Genomic DNA, 13947 nt, shown 5'->3' with positions numbered 1-13947 from the left:
CCAAAAAAAAAAAAAAAAAAAAAAAAAAAAAAGTAAAAATATATATTATATGAGTTGTGTGCACATACACGTTGTGTAGTATGATTTGTATCAAATCTCTTGTGTTGCTTGTATTTGATGTTTGTTGCTTGTGTAAGAGTGTGGGCTCTGGCTGCTACTACACCACCTGGAGTCAAATCCTGGCTCCAGCAAGGCTGTGTGGTGTTGGGTAATTCCTCTAACCTCATAAATTTGAGTTTCCCCAATTCTGGGCCAATATCAGTACCTTCCTCACAGAATTGGTTTGTAGGTTAAATGAAATGATGAGTATAAATTCTTTATATGGTGCCAGGGACATACATGTACCTACAAATATAAGCATTTTCCACGACTGTCATCGTTATTGATGAATTATGACACGTGTATCTGTTTATGGCCATACACACGCCATATTGTGCAGCATATAATGAGGTTTCTGTGGCTTGAACGTGAATGTACTTACTACAGTGTGTGTATTCTGTGCTGTGGTTTATGTCGTGTTGAATGTATATTTTGTTTCCTGTTTGATGTGTGTGCATTTTCTCGTGGTTCTTCATGCCTGTGTTTTATTTCAGGCTCTGTTACATCGTACACACTTTTGTGGTTTGTTAGCTGCGTTCACACACACAACATGGCTTTGCAGGTAGATTTCGTTTTGTCACACGTGATCTGTTGGAATGCGTGCAAACATCATAACATCCTACACAGGAATTTTAATAATGTCCTAGAGCATATCTGGGTGCTCATGAGGGAGGCCACAGACTGGCTGTGTTTGGCCCGTGTGTTTTTCTATTTGTCAATGGAATTAGTTACTAGTATTTAAAAGTTGAAAGTTTTCACGTATAAGCAGATGACTGCTTTCTCTTTTAAAAACTGGAAGACCTGATAAGACTGGCCCTGCCTTCCGCTAAAACCATACTCAGCAGGAGTGGAGGACGACTGCCCCCTTTGGGTGTGGTGGGTTTCACGCAATCTGTCTTAGTTCTCAACATTCTCCACTGTTCCCTCCCTTTGACACCAGGGTTCAGCGGCTATTTTTAATTTCACTTCTGCTATTTTTCTCACGCCCGGCCTGCCTTACCTATTCACCTTCATCTCTAGCTTGCATCTGGCTTATGAACACAGAAACGGGTGCCCTTCCGACAAATCCAAGGAGGGTTGATGGGTGAGGGGAGGGTGTGGAGACACCACACCCCTACCCAGGAGTCAAGAATCCCTGACTCTCTGGAAGCCCTGTGCTTTTCTGGACCTGCCTGCCGCAGAGGGAACTCACCCTGCTGATGGAGAAGAGCAGGCCCGGCCGGTCGGAGCACACGCCCGTGAAGCAGAAGCGCAGCTTCCAGTAGAAGAGGTGTTCCCAGATGAAGGTGATGAGGCTGAGGGCCATGGCGGCCGCCAGCATGTAGAACACACCCGCCATGTTGTCGACGTCCAGCTGGCTGCTCATCACCTCGTTCTTCTCGTTGTGGCAGATCCCAGTGAGCCACAGGGTCTCCAGCTCTTCCATCTCCCCTGGACAGAAGACAAGAGCCACAGGCAGTAAGGAGCAGGGCATGGCACTGTGGGGCGGACACCCCTGCATTCGGCACAGACACGTATGATTTATAGCTGTGTAACCTCAGTGAGAGTGACTGAGCTCTCCTGGTCTGCGTTCACTCACTCGCGGGGTGAAGATAATGATGACAACAGCCATTTATGTAATATCGCTGTAGGAGGATGAAGGGAGATCATGTACAGAGAGAATCTGGCACAGTCCCTGCCTTTTTTTTTTTTTTCATCATTATTATGTCCTTCCCACCCCGCTTTTCTCTATCCCCGGCCCCAACACCCACCCGAGCCTGGAACAGGACATGGGATAAGCTGGCCGAAGCCTACGTTAGAAAGACTCGCATTCCTATTCTGACCTTGTCATATACTAGCTGTGTGACTTCAGAGCCACAGTGATCCTGTCTGTGAAATGAGTATTATAATAGTGTATACTCCCTCGAGTTCTAGGGAGGATATGAGCTCACATATGCAAAATTCCTAAACGTAGTGCCTGGCTCATGGTAAGTTCTCTTAAATAGGAGCCTTCATGGGTTGCTGTAAAGGAAGTGCCTAGCACAGTGCCTGGTACACAACTGTCCTCAAATATATTTGTTTCTTCTTTCCTCTTCCTTTAGAACATCCAATATTATTCCAAAAAGTCACCCCAAGTAGTGCACTTAGGGCACAAAGTGTTCCTTGAAAAGAAACATCCCAGTCAGCTCTGAATGGCCCCTTGAAAGCTAAACACCTCCCCACTTCAGTAGGCAGCTAAAGAAGCAGGTGGGGTTTGCAATGGAAAAAAAAAGTAGGCACGGTTGACATTATTATGTCTCTCTTTTATGCACATTTTATCCAGTTGTCATTTAGGAGGAAATTCTCTGGTCTAAATGTCTAGTAATTATACTAACTGTCTAGCAATTCACTAGACTATGATTCAGGTCTTTAAAAATTATCCTTCAAAAACAGTGAAAATCAAGGAAGATGCACAGAATGTTAAATGAATAGTACGACTATATTGTATATACATATGATCTCTAAGACATAAAAGATGTATGGGATTAAGAAATACAAACTACTCTGCATAAAATATATAAACAACAAGGATATATTGTATAGCACAGGGAAATATAGGCATTATTTTGTAATAGCTTTAGGTGGAGTATAATCCATAAAAATACTGAATCACTATGTTGTACAATTTAAACTAACATAATATTGTAAATCAACTATACTTCAATAAAAAACACTTGCAGAGGCATGCGGCGGGCGTGGTCTGGAGCTGGGAAGTTGCAGCTGCCGCCACCGCTGCCGCCGTGATGTGCGCAGGTCCTCGCCTGGGTGTTCATACCGTAGCCTGTCAGGCGACCAGTGTTGCGGCCACTGCAGCTGCCCGCAGGACCCTTGGGCGTGGAGTATGCGCCACCTTGGCGCCTAGTCCCTGAGGCAGGGACGTCCTGGCCCAGAAAAGAACGCTGTTTACGTGCGGCCTAACCACCTAAGTGAGGGCACTAAAGCTGCCTGGGGAAGGGCAAGGCCCGCATTGCAGAGCTCGGGCTCGGAGCCCTGGATTTGTTTGGATTAGCGGAGATTATAAAAAAGCAAACACTGGTGAGGATAGAGACCAATGCTGGCAGGAATACAGGGAAAGAAAAAAATCTCATGCTCAGTTACTGGAGAAATAGGAAAAGGGAGGCATAAAGACAGTTAGAAACTTGTCCTAACCAAGTTAGCTCAAAAGTGGAAGAGCTAGGATTCAAATCCAGAGAAGTGTCCACTTCAGACTTCATTCTGGGAGAAAGTAGTATAATTTACAAAAGGAGAAGTGAGATAACACATCCTTTCCTAGAAGAGCATTTACCAATTCCCTATCTGTGGTGATTGCAGGATCTTGGTTCCCAGGCCAGAGGTTGGGCCCGAGCTCCTGTGGTGGGAGCTCCGAGTCCAAACTGCTGGACTAACAGAGAACCTCAGACTCCAGGGAATATCAATTGGAGTGAGGCCTCCCGGAGGTCCTCATCTCAGCACCAAGACCCAGCTCTATCCAACTGCCTGCAAACGCCAGTGCTGGATGGCTCAGGCCAAACAACCAGTAAAACAGGAATATAGCACCACACATCCAAAAAAAAAAAAAAAAAGAAACAACAAAAAAATATGTTACAGACAAAGGAGCAAGGTAAAAACCTACAAGACCAAATCAATGAAGACAAAATAGGCAACCCACCTGAAAAAGAATTCAGAGTAATTATAGTAAAGATGATCCAAAATCTCGGAAACAGAATGGAGAAAATACAAGAAACATTTAACAAGGATCTAGAAGAACTAAAGAGCAAATAAACAGTGATGAACAACACAATTAACTGAAATTAAAAATACTCTACAAGGGGGCTTCCCTGGTGGTGCAGTGGTTGAGAGTCCGCCTGCCGATGCAGGGGACACGGGTTCGTGTCCCGGTCCGGGAAGATCCCACAAGACGCGGAGCGGCTGGGCCTGTGAGCCATGGCCGCTGAGCCTGTGCGTCCGGAGCCTGTGCTCCACAATGGGAGAGGCCACAACAGTGAGAGGTCCGTGTACTGCAAAAAAAAAAAAAAAAAAAAAAAAAAAACTCTACAAGGAATCAATAACAGAATAACTGAGGCAGAAGAATGGATAAGTGAGCTGGAAGATAAAACGGTGGAAATAACCGCCAGGGAGCAGAATAAAGCAAAAAGAATGAAAAGAATTGAGGACAGTCTCAGAGACCTCTGGGGCAACACTAAACGCACCAACATTTGAATTATAGGGGTCCCAGAAGAAGAAGAGAAAATGAAAGGGTCTGAGAAAATATCTGAAGAGATTATAGTCGAAAACTTCCCTAACATGGGAAAGGAAAGAGCCACCCAAGTCCAGGAAGCACAGAGAGTACCATACAGGATAAACCCAAAGAGAAACATGCCGAGACACATATTAATCAAACTATCAAAAATTAAAAACTAGGAAAAAATGTTAAAAGCAGCAAAGGGAAAGCAACAAATAACATACAAGGGAATCCCCATAAGGTCAACAGCTGATCTTTCAGCAGAAACTCTGCAAGCCAGAAGGGAGTGGCAGGACATATTTAAAGTGATGAAAGGGAAAAACCTACAACCAAGATTAGTCTACCCAGCAAGGATCTCATTCAGATTCAATGGAGAAATTAAAACCTTTACAGGTAAGCAAAAGTTAAAGAGAATTCAGCACCACCAAACCAGCTTTACAACAAATGCTAAAGGAACTTCTCTAGGCAGGAAACACAAGAGAAAGAAAAGACCTACAAAAACAAACCCAAAACAATTAAGAAAATGGTAACAGGAACATACATATCGATAATTACCTTAAATGTAAATGGATCAAATGCTCCAACCAAAAGACACAGACTGGCTGAATCGATACAAAAACAAGACCCTACAAATGCTGTCTACAAGAGACCCACTTCAGACCTAGAGACACATACAGACTGAAAGTGAGGGGATGGAAAAAGATATTCCATGCAAATGGAAATCAAAAGAAAGTTGGAGTAGCAATTCTCATATCAGACAAAATAGATTTTAAAATAAAGACTATTACAAGAGACAAGGAAGGACACTACATAATGATCAAGGGATCAATCCAAGAAGAAGATATAACAATTGTAAATATTTATGCACCCAACATAGGAGCACCTCAAAACATAAGGCAAATGCTAAAAGCCATAAAAGGGGAAATCGATAGTAACACAATAATAGTAGGGGACTTTAACACCCCACTTTCACCAATGGACTGATGATCCAAAATGAAAGTAAATAAGGAAACACAAGCTTTAAATGACACGTTAAACAAGATGAACTTAACTGATATTTATAGGACATTCCAACCAAAAACAACAGAATACCCTTACTTCTCAAGTGCTCGTGGAACATTCTCGAGGATAGACCGTATCTTGGGTCACAAATCAAGCCTTGGTAAATTTAAGAAAATTGAAATCATATCAAGTATCTTTTCCAACCACAACGCTATGAGACTAGATATCAATTACAGGAAAAGAACTGTAAAAAATAGAAACACGTGGAGGTTATTAAACAATTCACTACTAAATAGCCAAGAGATCACTGAAGAAGTCAAAGAGGAAATCAAAAAATACCTAGAAACAAATGACAATGAAAACAAAATGACCCAAAACCTATGGGATGCAGCAAAAGCAGCTCTAAGAAGGAAGTTTACAGCAATACAATCCTACCTCAAGAAACAAGAAAAATCTCAAATAAACAACCTAACCTTACACCTAAAGCAATCAGAGAAAGAAGAACAAAAACACCCCAAACTTAGCAGAAGGAAAGAAATCAAAAAGATCAGATCAGAAATAAATTAAAAAGAAATGAAGGAAATGATAGCAAAGAACAATAAAACTAAAAGCTGGTTCTTTGAGAAGATAAACAAAATTGATAAACCATTAGCCAGAGTCATCAAGAAATAAAGGGAGAAGACTCAAATCAATAGAATTAGAAATAAAAAAGAAGTAACAATTGACACTGCAGAAATACAGAGGATCATGAGAGATTACTACAAGCAACTATATGCCAATAAAATCACAACCTGAAAGAAATGGACAAATTCTTAGAAAAGCACAACCTTCTGAGACTGAACCAGGAAGAAATAGAAAATATAAGCAGACCAATCACAAGCACTGAAATTGAAACTGCGATTAAAAATCTTCCAACAAACAGAAGCCCAGGACCAGATGGCTTCACAGGTAAATTCTGTCAAACATTTAGAGAAGAGGTAACATCTATCCTTCTCAAACTCTTCCAAAATATAGCAGAGGGAGGAACACTCCCAAACTCATTCTACGAGGCCACCATCACCCTGATAGCAAAACCAGATAAAGATGTCCCCAAAAAAGAAAACTACAGGCCAATATCACTGATGAACATAGATGCAAAAATCCTCAACAAAATACTAGGAAACAGAATCCAACTGGACATTAAAAGGATACTACATCAGGGCTTCCCTGGTGGCGCAGTGGTTGAGAGTCTGCCTGCCAATGCGGGGGACACGGGTTCGAGCCCTGGTCTGGGAAGATCCCACATGCCGCGGAGCAACTAGGCCCGTGAGCCACAACTACTGAGCCGGCGCGTCTGGAGCCTGTGCTCCGCAACAAGAGAGGCCGCGATAGTGAGAGGCCCGCGCACCACGATGAAGAGTGGCCCCCACTTGCCACAACTAGAGAAAGCCCTCACACAGAAATGAAGACCCAACACAGCAAAAATAAATTAATTAATTAATAAACTCCTACCCCAACATCTTCTTTAAAAAAAAAATAAAATAAAATAAAGTGGATACTTCTCACTGACAGACTGCTTTCCTATACTTAGTGATTTAAGAACCCATGTTCTTTCCATCGTAAGGCTCCACTTTAAAAAAAAAAAAAAAAAAGGATACTACATCATGATCAAGTGTGATTTATCCCAGGAATGCAAGGATTATGAAGGAGAAAAACCATATGATAATCTCAATAGATGCAGAAAAAGCTTTTGACAAAATTCAACACCCATTTAGGATAAAAACTCTCCAGAAAGTAGGCATAGAGGGAACCAAACCTACCTCAACATAATAAAGGCCATATATGACAAACCCACAGCCAACATCATTCTCAATGTTGATAAACTGAAACCATTTCCTCTAAGATCAGGAACAAGACAAGGTTGCCCACTCTCATGGCTATTATTCAACATAGTTTTGGAAGATTTAGCCATAGCAATCAGAGAAGAAAAAGAAATAAAAGGATTCCAAATTGGAAAAGAAGAAGTGAAACTGTCACTGTTTGCAGATGACATGATACTATACATAGAGAATCCTAAAGATGCTACCAGAAAACTACTAGAGCTAATCAATGAATTTGGTAAAGTTGCAGGATACAAAATTAATGCACAGAAATCTCTTGCATTCCTATACACTAATGATGAAAAATCTGAAAGAGAAATTAAGGAAACACTCCCATATACCACTGCAACACGTAGGAATAAACCTACCTAGGGAGACAAAAGACCTGTATGCAGAAAACTATAAGACACTGATGAAAGAAATTAAAGATGATACAAACAGGTGGAGAGATATACTATGTTCTTGGACAATGGAGAACAGTATGGAGGTTCCTTAAAAAACTAAAAATAGAGCTACCATACGACCCAGCAATCCTACTACTGGGTATATACCCTGAGAAAACCATCATTCAAAAAGAGTCAGGTACCACAATGTTCACTGCAGCTCTATTTACAGTAGCCAGGACATGGGAGCAACCTAAGTGTCCATCGACAGATGAATGGATAAAGAAGACGTGGCACATATATACAACGGAATATTACTCAGCCATAAAAAGAAACGAAATTGACTTTGACCCACCTCCTAGAGAAATGGAAATAAAAACAAAAATAAACGAATGGGACCTAAAGAAACTTAAAAGCTTTTGCACAGCAAAGGAAACCATAAACAAGACGAAAAGACAACCCTCAGAATGGGAGAAAATATTTGCAAATGAAGCAACTGACAGAGGATTAATCTCCAAAATATATAAGTGGCTCATGCAGCTCAATATCAAAAAAACAAACAACCGAATCCAAAAATGGGCAGAAGACCTAAACAGACACTTCTCCAAAGAAGATATACAGATTGCTAACTAACACAAGAAAGGATGCTCAACATCACTAATCATTAGAGAAATGCAAATCAAAACTATCATGAGGTATCACCTCACACCAGTCAGAATGGCCATCATCAAAACATCTACAAAGAATAAATGCTGGAGAGGGTGTGGAGAAAAGGTAGCCCTCTTGCACTGTTGGTGGGAATGTAAATTGATACAGCCACTATGGAGAACAGTATGGAGGTTCCTTAAAAAACTAAAAATAGAGCTACCATACGACCCAGCAATCCTACTACTGGGTATATACCCTGAGAAAACCATCATTCAAAAAGAGTCAGGTACCACAATGTTCACTGCAGCTCTATTTACAGTAGCCAGGACATGGGAGCAACCTAAGTGTCCATCGACAGATGAATGGATAAAGAAGACGTGGCACATATATACAACGGAATATTACTCAGCCATAAAAAGAAACGAAATTGACTTATTTGTAGTGAGGTGGATGGACGTAGAGTCTGTCATACAGAGTGAAGCAAGTCAGAAAGAGAAAAACAAATACCATATGCTAACACATATATATGGAATCTAAAAAAAGAAAAAAGGTTCTGATGAACCTAGGGGCAGGACAGGAATAAAGACACAGACGTGGAGTTGGACTCGAGGACATGGGGAGGGGGAAGGGTAAGCTGGTACGAAGTGAGAGAGTGGCATTGACATATATACACTACCAAATGTAAAACAGATAGCTAGTGGGAAGCAGCCGCATAGCACAGGGAGATCAGCTCAGTGCTTTGTGACCACCTAGAGGGGTGGGATAGGGAGGGAGGGAGGGAGATGCAAGAGGGAGGGGATAATGGGGATATACGTATGCATATAGCTGATTCACTTTGTTATACAGCAGGAACTGACACAACACTGTAAAGCAATTATACTCCAATAAAGGTGTAAAAAAAAAAAAAAACCCTGCAGAGAAAATAAAGGAAATACTCAAAATGTTTGATTTTCTTTTGAAGTTAGTAATCATAATTATTGGTTTCACACTGCTCTCTTTTTTAGGTTTTGTAAAATTTGTGTATATTGGTTTTGGTTTGTTCTCACTCTTGAATGATTCGGCTGAACACAGAAATCTAAGTTGACAATTATTTTTCCTTGACCTTTTGAAGATGTTATTAAGCGTCCTTCTGATCTGGACTGTAATTGTTGAGAAGTCAGCTCATAATCATTACTTTCTATGCAATCTGTATTTTCTCTCTAATTGCTTTTGAGAATTTCATTTTGTCTTTGGTGTGGAATCTCGGTGTGAATGTTTTTATTTGTTCTGCTTTGGACTCAGTGTGATTCTTCAATCTGATGATTCATAACTTTAATTCTGCAAAAATTTCACCCATTGTTGCTTCAGCTCTTAACTCTCCCCAGCTTACCTTCTTTTAAGTTAATAGACTTTATTTTTTAGAATAGCTTTATATTTAGAGAAAAACGGAGCAGAAAGTACAGAGAGTTCCCATACACTCCCTCTTTCCATTTCCTTTGTTTTCCCTTATTAACATCTGGCATTGATGTGGCACATTTTTATAATTTATGAACCAAATACATTATTATTAACTAAAGTTTACATTAGGGTTCAATTTTTGTGCTGTACAGTTCTGTGGGTTTGCCAATGCTTAATGTCATGTATCCACCATTACAGCACCATACAGAACAGTTTCAGTGCCCTAAACACCCCCTGGGCTCCAGCTGTTCATCCCTCCTCACCCCTCATTCCAACTCCTGGCAACCACTGATCTTTTAACTGTCTCTACAGTTTTACCTTTTCCAAACATCATATAGTTGGAACCATATAGTATGTAGCCTTTTCAGACAGGCTTCTTTCTCTTAATAAGATGCATTTAAGGCTCCTCTATGGCTTGATAGTTTTTTGTTTTCTGTTTTTTGAATCTCTGAACCGTATTGCATTGCATGGAGGTATAGTTTGTTTACCCATTCACTTATTGAAGGACATCTCGGTTGTTTCAAAGTCTGGGCAATTATGAACAAAGTTCTATAAACATTCATGTTCAGGTTTCTGTGTGGACATAAGTTTTCAACTCATTTGGTCAAGTACCTAGGGGCATTACTGCTGGATTGTATGGTAAGACTATGTTCAGCCTTGTAGGAACCTGCCAAACTATCTTCCAAAGTGACCGCACCATTCTACATTCCCACCAGCAAGGAATGAGGTTCCTGTCCATGTGACACATCCTCACCAGCGTTGATTAGTGTGTCAGTGTCTTGGATTTTGACCATTCCAATAAGGTGTGCAGTGGTATCACATTGTTTTAATTTTCAATTCCCTAATGACACATGATAATCCTATCTTTTCTTCTTCTGAAATTGTTTAAAATATTCTAGATCTTCTCATTGTATCTTCCAGGTTATTAACTTTGTTTTCATATTTTCCATTTCTTTATTGTTCCATCTGGCAGTTAGCTGACTCCCACAGATCTATTTTCCAGTTCATGAATTCCTTCATTAGTAATATTTGGCTTTATGTTTTAATCTATTTTAATTGTGACATTCATCTGGCTCTTTTAAAATTCTGCCTATTCTTTTTATGATGAAGTCCTACTCTTTTGTTATGACTTTTAAAACTTTGATACATTTAATAATTTCACACCTACAGTCCTTCAGATTACTCTCAGCCCCACACCCCATCCCTGCCCGCTTAGTTCTTGGGATTCTGATTCTTCTGTTTGCTGTTCACGCTGACTTTCATGGTGGATTACTTTCTTGTGGTATTTGTAACTTTTGACTATGAGCTAATCTTCAGCAGAGCTGTTCTACCCCTAAACCCCATGGGACTCCCAAGCATCCTGGGCTACATGTAGGCATGTCCCTACAGAGGGGTCCTGGGTTTGCTTCTGCCATGGTTCCAGGGCCCTTCAAAGTATCAGTTTTCATATAAAATAAATTTTACTGTAATTACTGCACCATTTAAATAATACACACTTAGATCTCCATACTCATTTGGGTTTTAATTTCTCACTCAGCTTCAAATGGATGGCAAGCTCCTTGTACTTTCTTTGCTTTGATGGACAGTTTTTTCTAGTCTCCTTTTCATGGACTCATTGACAGTCTCAGATTTATGCAGTGGTATCATTATCTACCCTCCTTGCACAGTTCAAGGTCCCCAAGCGGATGTTAAAGCCCCAGGCTCCATCCCTATTGCCTGTATCCCTGTAGGCACCTCAGCTGAAACGTACCATGAGAATATCCCATTCCCCTCTGTTTCTGACACCTAAGGATTTCTCTTTCTTTTGACCTTGGTTGTGCATTGTGGGTTTGTGTATGTGTGTGTGTGTGTGTGTGTGTGTGTGTGTGTGTGTGCGCGTATGCGCGCGCGCGCGCTCACACACCTTCAATTCTGCATTTGTATGCGTTTGTAGCATCAAGGGGTCCCATATCCGTCAATTTTCCACTGTGCCACCACCCTTTGTATAACTTTTGTAATAATGATTTTTTAAAAGCATGCATATTTACGGGAGAAAAAAATAGGAAATGTATCCTCTTATAAATTCTTCACCCACAAGGAAGGGTGCTGGTTGATCAGTGGTGCAGGCAAAGAGGTGGGAAGGGATATCTTGATTTCAAGTCCTTTCCTTCCAACAGCCTGCAGTGCTTTCATATAGTCACAAATGTCCTGGGACACTCGGCAATATGACCTCACTCTCCACCCAACACCACAATTGACTCGTCCAAATTCGCTGCCCACTGTGTGCTTCAAGAGTTACATGATGGCTTCCTCCTCGCCCCAAAACACCGATGCCATCCCTCCAAAAATACTACATGCTGTTGACCTTCTCCCTCCCTTTGGAGTTTGTGAGGACTCAAAAATGGGTCTTTCCACCACATTTTGTCAAATTCCCAGCAAGTCTTCCCTTCGGTGTTGTCCCAAAGAAAGCCAGGTTTGGATGCCTGTAACAGGGTCAGTCTCGGTAGAAGGAACATCATTTTGATTTCTTTCAGGATGTAAATATAAAGATTTTTCCTCTGCCCTTTGTGCAAATACCTCTGCACACCTCTGCACAAACACCCAGGCCCAGGTCCCGAAAGGGAAGCAAACGCACATTTCTCAACACCAGTTACAACCTGTTCCAATCATTTTCCAGCCGTTCATTTCCTGCCTCGTGGCCTTTTCTACTAGTGCACTGAACTGTAGTTCAAATACTTTCTGATTTCATTTTTAATTTACTCAAGTATATTGTAATCTCCTTGAGGGAGATCAGGGACCACGTTTTCTGATTTTGATATTTCTCATGGCCTGCAGCACGTAGTAAGCATTGGATCCATATTTTCTGTTCCTGTTTCTTTCCTTATATCTCCAGACTTCAGTTGGGCAGCATTGCAAAAAAAAAAAGGTCAGATGTGTTGGGTGAGTTTTTCTGCCACATAAATAAAGGCGATAACAGAGCAAAAGGGAACCTGCAGTGGCTTGAGAGTAAAAGGCTGGGAAGTCTGCATGTCCTCAGCTAGGGAGAAGAAGCAAATGTCATTTTTTTTCCAGGAAGCAGCCCTGTGCTGCTCCTTCCATGTCCGTTTCTCCCATTACAAAGAGGCCATGATCTTTGTCAATGCCATCTTGTGAAGTGGAGCCGGTAAATGGGAAAATTAAACGTCTTTCCTGAAGGAGACTGATTCTTGCTGGGAAGACAAAAGCTAAAGGTGTTCCTGGGGGCAGAGGGAGCCTGCACAGCTTTGGGTTTGCAGCCAAGGCCATACTGTCTTTCTCTCTCCAGCAGACAGCATTATCTATCTACTCACAAGGTTGAAGCCATGGGTTTCATATTTGACAAAAAAGAAGATTCAAATAGACACCATCCAGCAAATCACAGGAAAGAATGTTTCAGGTGGAAAACACTAGAATGAACTACAAAAGGGAGTACCCTTCCCTGAAGGGTTTAGGGAGTGTGTCGAATCATCCCGTAAGGCCTAGACAGTGACAGGAGGTAGAATTAGGGTCAGACTGCCTGCAATCAATTCGCCTTCAACACTCACTACCCATTTGATCTTGGTTCCGATACTCTGCTTCTCTATCCATCCACTCAACCATTTGTTTACCTATTTTTCTAGTCTTTTAGTTAACAAAGTTACATAAATTCTATTCTGCTTCAGGCACTATATTAGAGTTTTCACAGATTAACCCAGGCAGCCCTCATATCAACGTAATGTGGCTGGTGTCACTGTCCCACCCATTTTACAGATGAGGCACAGAGAGGTTAAGGAACTTGCTCGGTCTCTCTGAGCTCCAGGTCTAACATCTACCAAATGCAACACAACAGTATTTACCTATAGGAGTTTTGCTGGAATTAAGCGGGGCTGCATGCATACATCGTGCCTGGCACACCTTGATTACTCAGTATGTATCCCTGGAGAGATCTTTATTTCCTGCCTGAAGCCAGGGAACTGGTGGGTGGGTGGGGTGGATCACATACCCCTCCCTGAGCCCTTCCCACTCATGGAGTCTACGCTTCCAAGAATGCACATCCAGAGAGAATTCTGGCTTAGCTCTCCAATAAGAACTTGCTATGTCCAAAGTCAGAGAAATCAGTTCCTTCTCTGCCCTCAGACTCATCCTCTGCTTCCAGAGGGACTGCAGTTGTCTTTCAGACTAGATTTCATTCTATTCTGCGAGGCTGTCTGAATGCTAAGGGGGTTGCTTCGGGAAAGGATTTTATAGCATGCAATGTGACTAGCCTTCAGACTGCCTCAGCATTCCTCCCCCCCCCCCCCCC

General features: G+C 41.5%; 1 protein-coding gene across 1 annotated transcript in view; it reads right to left on the bottom strand.

The window, feature by feature from the left end:
• GRIN2A (glutamate ionotropic receptor NMDA type subunit 2A) overlaps positions 1-13947 on the bottom strand; it is a 378152-nt gene that overhangs the window by 9029 nt on the left and 355176 nt on the right. Inside the window, exon 13 of the mRNA XM_007462837.1 lies at positions 1292-1530. Within this exon, the coding sequence (XP_007462899.1) occupies positions 1292-1530 (239 nt within the window). The remainder of the gene's footprint in view (positions 1-1291; positions 1531-13947) is intronic.

The sequence above is a fragment of the Lipotes vexillifer genome, unplaced genomic scaffold (assembly GCF_000442215.2).
Source record: "Lipotes vexillifer unplaced genomic scaffold, Lipotes_vexillifer_v1.1 scaffold306, whole genome shotgun sequence".
NCBI classification, from domain to species: domain Eukaryota; kingdom Metazoa; phylum Chordata; class Mammalia; order Artiodactyla; family Lipotidae; genus Lipotes; species Lipotes vexillifer.
Note: the sequence above shows the minus strand (reverse complement) of the source record. Positions and strands in the feature narration are given on the sequence as shown.